Source organism: Poecilia reticulata, linkage group LG10 (genome assembly GCF_000633615.1).
Source record: "Poecilia reticulata strain Guanapo linkage group LG10, Guppy_female_1.0+MT, whole genome shotgun sequence".
NCBI classification, from domain to species: domain Eukaryota; kingdom Metazoa; phylum Chordata; class Actinopteri; order Cyprinodontiformes; family Poeciliidae; genus Poecilia; species Poecilia reticulata.
The window spans coordinates 8,202,357-8,211,229 of record NC_024340.1 but is presented as its reverse complement, the minus strand read 5'-3'; the positions used below and the strand labels follow the sequence as shown (position 1 = coordinate 8,211,229).

At 37.9% G+C, this 8,873-nt stretch overlaps 1 protein-coding gene across 1 annotated transcript in view; it reads left to right on the top strand.

Annotated features, from left to right (window-relative positions):
* psd2 (pleckstrin and Sec7 domain containing 2) overlaps positions 1–8,873 on the top strand; it is a 43,236-nt gene that overhangs the window by 5,627 nt on the left and 28,736 nt on the right. Inside the window, exon 2 of the mRNA XM_008419836.2 lies at positions 6,524–6,994. Within this exon, the coding sequence (XP_008418058.1) occupies positions 6,606–6,994 (389 nt within the window). The 5' untranslated portion in view covers positions 6,524–6,605. The remainder of the gene's footprint in view (positions 1–6,523; positions 6,995–8,873) is intronic.

The following is an 8,873-nucleotide window of genomic DNA, read 5'->3' as shown; positions in this document are numbered from 1 at the left end:
ATAGATAGATAGATAGATAGATAGATAGATAGATAGATAGATAGATAGATAGATAGATAGATAGATAGATAGATAGATAGATAGATAGATAAAGATTAAGGATTAAGGAGATTAAGTCTTTATAGAGCAAAACATGATTTTCTCCAACACCATGTTTAGACTGTAATTTGCTGTAACATTGTATTGTGCCAAATTTGCTGCTTCGGGATTTTATCCTGTTTGATCATTTGCTAAACTCTCTGGGAATCCAGGATAATCCCCATCCACTACATCACCTGACAGCCAGTAACATCTGACTGCAGCGTACTCCCCATAGTGCCCTGCTTAAAGGCACTATAAACTCTGGGTTTTTTTTACTGGTGTAATAAATATTAAGTGGAAAATTCCTGAACAGTTACACAGAAGATGGTCTTTTATCGTGTGTTTTTCATTTGGGAATGGTAGGATTTCTTTTTGGAGTTACCCTCATTAGACTGAGTATTGTTGCATTTCCAGGAATCGCACTTCGTAATCATGCAGTAGTGTGATTTTCATCAGCAGCATCTGTTTTTCCCGTGGCATCATCTCGTTATGTAGTGACTTTTTATAAGGAATGGGTTCATTCGTTCAACTGGATCCACGTCCTCTGTTCAGCTCCAATTAAAATTACACACCAGTTTTATTGGTGAAATCTGATCTAGATTCAGAATTGCTGTGTCTTGAGAGTGTGGTGCCCTGTGGTGCTGCTGGCCACCTGCTTACAAACTCAACCCTTCAACAAACTGTGTTCTGCACATCATGCTGACCTCATTATGACTTCTAGCATCTTAGTTACATCGTACATCACAACTGGGTTAAAGGTAGTGAAAGTCCATCCAAATGTCCAAATAATAAGTGAATGAATGGTATTTAGAGATATTAGAGCCTACTTGGTGTCCAATGGATTCCTTATTGCACACATACAGATATTGAGATGTCCGATTGGAAGTCAATATATTGAGCAGTTAGGTATTACTAGATATTTTAAATTCACAATCAGTATTTCAACCCTGTTCAGTCAGCATACAACTATTACTGTCTCCCTTTGGTTCTACACAATTCACCAACCTGCACATTTAAAAAAAAATGCTAACACTTTTAATAGAAATCATGTCTTGTGGTGATGACTAGAAGATTTGAAAACTAGTTTAGCAAAACAGTAAATAGTGAAATATTTACCATTTTCAACAAATGAAACACAGAACTGGTTTGTGATTTTAGAAGAGCTGTGACCACTGGACCACTGAATGGATCTTATATTTTGGACGAAGTTGAAAACATGTTGAATTATTTCTTATTTAAATCCACCCATAATGTTAGCTTTGTTAGACTCTGGATCACTTTGACCCTTTTTCTCATTAATTGGTTCCCTGATATTGTCAATATCATTTATTCTCTTTCTACTTTCATTTTCTACCCGTTCCAGTCACATAATTGTGTACTTAAACAATGGTGTAGGAGTTTATTTTTTGTTATTGTTGATAACAAAATTGTCCCAGAAATTATTGCAGTAAATGACAATATTGTTGTTTCAAGAACAATTTCAAATCCTGTATTGGTAATAGCCTAATAATGTGAGTTTGCTCTCTCAGAGACTAATAAAGTTTAATTTTATAAAGAATATTTAATACTGGAACTGAAATATATTTTAAATGTTCAAAATAAAAACAACAACCAAAAACAATAAATGAAATGGAAATGAAGACCACACACACAACAGAAACCATAATTAAATTGTGTTGTGATGTCTCTGTAAGCAAAATTCTCTTACAAAAAATATTAATCAGAAGAAAGGAAATTATCAGCTGATTTTAATTTATCATGTGATTAATTAATCGCTTGTTGTTTTTAAGTATTTCCATAAATATCATCAAACCCTGCGTAAAATTTGACTAAATTCTGGGTTATTATCTGAAAACTTTGCGTTACGCTGCATTTCTATTCATTTTAGATTAATTAGGGTTCATAATCCCCTAATTACGTTACTTTCTAAAGTACAGAAAGTTACTTTAGATGGGAGATTAATTAAAGTAGGTGTGAGATGGTCCACCTGGTTGTTATGGTACAAAATGGCCGAAACATGTTTTTTTTTCATGCACCATAAACAATAAGACCGTCTTATGTTTTGTCCAAATCAAAATGACCAATCTTATTTTACTTTAGTCTAAATATTTGAACACTTCCATATCTTTTTGTGATGAGAGGGCGATTTGCTCCTCAATGTTTAGTTTTCTTTTCTTTTGTCTTGCTTTTTAATGGCCGTCGTGCCTAAATCGACATTAAATTAAATAAACTCTGCAACTCTTCCAGATGAGCTCTGAGATTTTCCCCCGAGCTGCTCTGGTTTCCAAAAGCTTCCAGTTTCATTACTTCTGTAGCGTTGCCTTTCTGCTGCTGCCTGTAGAGACCAGTCATGCTCATCAGCGGGGGATTCTCAGCGGACTGCGGCACGCCGTCTCACAGATCAATAAATTAGAGCACCGTGTGTGTGTGTGTGTGTGTGTGTGTGTGTGTGTGTGTGTGTGTGTGTGTGTGTGTGTGTGTGGCTCTATTCTTGGAGTAGTGTGTGTACCTCTCTCTCTCTCTGTGTTTCTGTTTCAGGAAAAACTAAATTGATGGCAGTTTGGCCCTTTGTGCTGCAGCGGGTTTTATGTGTTGTGTGTTGTCCACATGATTGGCTGCTGGTCCGATTCCAATTAAAGGAAATTGATAAGGCTTAAGAGCCTTGGCGTTTGGCTGACAAAAGTAGAAGGCGCAAAGTCCTTCCTGTCTGGAACACAAAGATGCAGACACACACACACACCCCCACACGCACACACACACACACCCACACACACACACACACACACACACACACACACGCACACACACACACACACACACACACACTCCTCACCATCTCTGGCTGTGTTTTCTACTTCCGTCCATGCGGGATGCCTGCGCACATCTGCGCTCTCTCTCTCATTTCTGCAGCCAGATTTGTACTTCCTCTCACTTCCACAGCCTTTTCTCTCTCTCTCGTTTTCTTTTTTTTCCACTCGGTCGGATAAGTCCCATTTAGCTCAATTAGAGCTAAATGAGAGGCTGAGATGGAGATGAGAAAAAGCGGAGTTAGGCTGTGTGAGATAGCAGCAAACCTAATGTGAAACAGATGAAGAGGGCAGAGTGGGAGGAAAACAGGACGCAGGAGACTCAAAAGAGGGGGAGAGAGACGGAGACGGAGAATTCCCACTTACCGTGTCTGGTTTCATAACCGGTTCACTGTTTCCATTTATGGCGACGTGTCACTGCTCCACTTGTGCATATCTGGGAGTCCATTTGACTGCATTTTAATACTCCTCCATGAAAATCAGCAGAAATGGATTCAGGTTGCTGATGTTTGGCTAGAAGTGGTTCATATTAGGCCCTGGCGATATGGACTTGAAGTTTTATCGCAATATTTTGCCTCTCTATTGCAATAACAATAAAAGTGACAATAAGTACTATTTATTACATCTTTTTTAGGTAACTGTGTATGACAGAAATTATAGCCCCACAAACACAAACACTGCTGTTGAAAAACATTCCCATTTGTGATGAGCTTCTTAAAGACACCAGCCACATAAAGAAGTGTGATTTATATCACTATACATTTATTGGCATTCATTGGTGCTTTCATTGAATAAATAGTGGAGAAAACAGTAAATCTATCAAACCCAACAGTCAATGGACAATCAATAAATCAAAATCCTAGAAATCACGATATCACGATAAATGATAAGCAATACGATAAATGCCCAGCCCTGGCTCACATGCAGTGAAGTCAAGTTGGGGACGTATTTCGAAAACTGAGTACCTGAGTCTGGGATTATGCCGAGCTCATCCTAATGCAGCTTTTGAAGACAGTCAGAAGATACTAATCCATGAATGATTTAGTGCCAGAGACACTTTTAGACTCATTACGCTGAGAGGAACTTTTCTCACTGCGTGAAAATGCAGTTAGGAACGGCAGAGTATGACTTGAAAACGAGTGACGCTTGTGCAGATGGCGTCCACTAAAAGCATCTGGTTGCAAAATAAATAAATAAATAAAAGGAGGAGGCTAATCGCTGATTATGGATTCAGGAAGAATTTGTTTGAGCAATCTGCCAGAGTGTCCTTTGAGATCAGAGCAGCATCACTTTGAGAGAGGAGGATTAGAGGACACATTAGCAAGACATAAAAGCTTGTAAGTGTGATATCTTTATTCTGTATCTCATCCGTGTTTTCTCATCGGCGTGGCGCCTGAGAAAGCGAAACGTTCCGCTCTTAACCGGGAGCTCGAAATGAGGGAACCGATTTGTTAAATTATTCCAGGCTTCTGCATAATTTGCATCGTCACTTTGCAACTCTGATGAAACATTTAGCGGGTGGGGGCAGGGGAAGCCCCTAGCGACCTCGCATTCAAAGCGTTCGCAGCATCAGAGAAGCGAAACCGGTTCACATCATCCGAGCCCCTGCGTATCCCGCCGCTGCATGTTTTGGACTCGGAAATGCTAGAAATGCTCCTGAGAGGCCTCGGCGATTTGTTGGCAGTTTGGGAGAGTTTGTTCCAGACGTACTAGATCCCTACCTGCGTCTGCATGCAGCCAGAAAAAAAAAAGGCTCGGAGTGGCAGTAAATATTTTACTGCAGTTCTGCTGAGTCCCTCGCTGCAGATGAGTCAGCAGAGATGAGAGAGGATCAGGCAGATAGAGTTGCTTCGCGGCTCTACTTCAGTCTGTCAGCGGAGTGTTGTAATTACAAACACACTGTTCAGTCAAAGTTAAGACGGGATGTTCTTTGTTTCTACCGTCACAGAAATAAAAAAACATCCAAAAGAAGTTTAACTTCACTTTTATCTTCACAACATGTTCATTTTTAGAAACATGCTAAATACCAAAAATAATATCAAATGTAGGAGAAATCAACCCGATACAGATACAAAATCTAGATCAGGTATCTGTGACGGTTATTTAGATCTTTTGAGTTTAATTCTATGTTATAAACTGAACAAATTAACCCTTTATGACCCAAGTTTCAAATCTCTGCTTGGATATTTTTGCTTATTTTAATTGTACGCAGTTCTTTAAATGTCCTGTGAGTAAATATATTTGCCCATTTATCCGTACGGACTGGTACTTTCAATCTCTAGCAAGTTATTGTTGCAATTTACTGTCTATTAAAAGAGTGCCCATCAGAGTTATCAAATAAATTTGTAATTTAGTATATTTATGGCTGTGGGTAAAACAAAAAAGAAATGTTTGCAGTAAATTCAGCTGTTTTTCTGTATTGTATTGATATCGGCCGATACTAAACCTCAGATATCAGTATTGGAAGTGAAAAAAGTGGATCGGCGCATCGCTAAATTTTAACAATCATCCCAGTCTTGCCAACTTTTAGCAACTTTGTCGCTGTATTTAACAACTTTTCAGACATCCCCCCCCCCCACCCCCACCCGACACTTTCTGAAATCGGATGTAGAAGGTCAGACCTTTTAAAAATCAGTGATCAGCCAGAAATCTGCAGTCGTTGCACCTCTGGTCAAATGTTAACTGCAAGGGTTCAGACAACAATTTAGGATGTTAGCTCCCATTTTTAAAAAAAAGGCAATTGTGTAAGACACATTTTATGTTTCTGCCAAAGTCCAGCCTTAAATCCAGGCTGTTACAGGAGATGCAAGTCGATGTTCACAGACGCTCTCCATCGTGTCTGATGGGAGCTTGAGCTGTTTTCCAAAGACGAATAGGAAGCATTCAGTGTCTGAATGTACAAAGCTGGTAGACAGATGCCTCAAAAGACTTTCATCTGCGACTGCAGGGAAATGTTGTTCTACAAAGTGTCGCCTGAAGGTGTTTGAATATAAATGGATTCTGCTTTTGACAGGTTTTTATTTGTCAAAGAAAATGTGAAAAGCATTTTTAGTTTTCCCTCCACTTCACAATAATCTACTACTTTATGTTGGTCTGTTACATAAAAAACTCAACAATATTTGAGTGCATTTTATGCAGAAATATTTTTCTAAACGTGTTAAACCACTGTGATCATTATGGAGCTAAATTGGAGCCATAAAGTTTGTTCAAGATAAAAAAAAGACTTGAATCTGAAAGGTATTTTTGGACATATTTTTTTCATTTTCGCATTTGTTTTTTAGTTTCAAAACATTTTTTTTTAAGTTTAAAATTTTTATTTAAAACTACTTAATTTTTTTGTTTCAAACATTTTTTCAGTTTCAAATCTTTGTTCTCAGTTTCATTTTTTTCATTTTCAAATATTTTTTTCATCTTCAGACCTTCATTTTTCAGTTTCAAAACTTTTTTTTCACTTTCAAATAGTTTTTTGGACTTTCAAATATTTTTCCAGTTTCAAAACTTTCTTTTTCTTGTAAAAAACTTAATGGCTTTCTTTATCTCCATGGATCACCTCCGAACAGCCACATGTAGTTTATTCATGTGTTTCTGTTCAGTGCAGCTAACGTCTCTCTCCTCTCTTTCCTCTTCTGCTCCAGCTGCCTCCCTGGCTGCTGATTTGCAGCACTGGTCTTTATCTGCAGCCAGAGTGGACTGCTGCGCCGCTCTGAGAAGGGCACCATGACCCAGGAGGGGCAGGCTCTGCCCTCTCCCACCCCACCTGAGAACACGTCGGAGCCCGACACGACCGCAACCACAACCGACCCTCCTGCGGAAACGCACAGCGAGGCAGCGGAGGACAGGCCAGAGGCCGCGGAGAGAGACAGCACAGAGGAGAGGCAACAAGAAGAGGAGAGCATAGGAAGAGAGGAGGAGGAGGCAAAAAGTGAGGGAGAGGGGAGGGCAGAGGGAAGAGATGAGGGAGAGGAAGAGGAGTTAAATAAGGAGGAGGAAGGTTCAGCTGAAGAAAAGCATCATCAGAGCAAAAGAGAAGAAGAAGAAAAAAGGGACAATGAAGACATGCAGCTATCTGCAGAGATGGAGGGAACTAAACCTCAACCGACTGAATGGTCAGTGAATGAAACCATGTGTGTTTTATAAACAATGTGGATTTTTGTTAAATGTTTAGAGTTTATTAGCAAGCACTTGTAATGTGTGAAGTATTTAAAGGGTCAGTATGGTGTAAAATCAGCTTTTTTTTAGCTTTGCATCATCTTATAATGTTATTCCCTAATCTAAAACGTACCTGGAGTATTGCTTTGATTATTTCATGTGCGTTTGAGAAATCATTTAATCTCCATGGCAACCATTCAGCTGTGCAAAACTCCTGGGTGGATCTAGCTCCGCCTTTGAGGCGGTTTCCAAACTGAGCTTCCACCTCACAGAGCAGCTTCACCCTGCTGTTCTCCCACTCAACTCCTTCAGACTAGATAGCAGCAATTAGCAAACACCTGATGGAATAGCGCATCCGTTGAGCTCATTAGCCGAGCTACTTCTTAAAAACTTTGTTAAAGTGTTCATAGAGGAGCCATGTTGTCTTGACTTCCTGAAGACTGAGTTTCAGAGAGATAGGCAGCTTCTTAAAGAGACAGAAGCCCAATTTTAAGGTGCTAAATTACAAAGTGAAATTTCTTTTTATAGAGACATGTGTGATATATATATATATATATATATATATATATAATTTTTTATAACAACTGAAGGTAACATAGTTACTTGATAAGATGGCACTATGTGCCTGGAAAACACATTACTCCACCCCTTTAATGTTGCCGTTTCTCTGGTGGCTGATCTTTTTATTGGAAATATTTTTTCTTCAAGAGGTGTTGTCTATGTGTTTTCCTCACACATTATTAACCTGAAGTGCTTCACTCACTGTTTCTAACAGAAAAGCTCCAGCCAGTTGAGAAAACAATATAAAAAAATGACTCAGCTTAAAACCACTTGTCTTGTCATCTTCAAAAGACAATAAAGATTAGGAATATGTAGATAAAAAAGTGAAATAGGAATTATACTTGTTGAGGTTCTTGTTGAATACATTTGAAATAAACAAGATAGCACACCGATGGCAAAACAGAGTTGAGATGTTTTTGTGTTGTTTTATGTGCAGTTCTGGTCAGATGCATTCAGCTTAAATTTCATCTGAGTATTGAAGTTGTAAAAATGCATTTTAGCCTTTTATCTTCAAAAGGTTTACAAAACCAAAAAGTTTGAATTTATTCATAAGGATTTTCTCTCATCCAGACCACTTTCAAATTATATTTTTTGGCTCAAACTAATGTGGGGTAAACACAAAAGTATTAAAATCGTAATAGTTATTCACAGTTAGGATCTGTAATGTGCCAAATCCACATTAAATAAATTTTTTCCACTCAAACTCTCTTTTTGGGGGGCGGGGATTAGAACTGAACTTAATTATTCCATAATCAGTTCACTTAGAAAATAAGAAGAGCCCAAATAATCAAATTAATATGAGATGACATCAAATATGATCAAATATTGTATCTACTATTTCTGACTAAGCCTGTCGCAACAATCAATAAATCAATTATGATGGATTAAAACGAGCTCAATAATTTCTGTTTGCATGATTTATCTTTTTTTTCTCTCTTTCTACTAAAAACTGGATGATAAAAGTCTTCATTCTGGTGCTCTGGTCTCAACTCGACCTTTTTTCTTTGAAAGACAATTTTGTTTACAGAAACTTCTTGATTGATTTTATTTTTTGTTTCTGTTGTTTTGTTTATGTTGGATATTTAAAATGTGTTCCACTATTAAATGTTAATTATAATGTAAAGTTTGTTGATCTTTTAGAATGTGTTTTTGCATTATTATGCCATTATATTATTGAATGGTCTTAAAACAATAATATTATCATTTATCGCAAATAATTTCTGGAACAATTTATCCTCCAGCGAAATCTGCTACCGTGACAGACCTTTTTCTTCT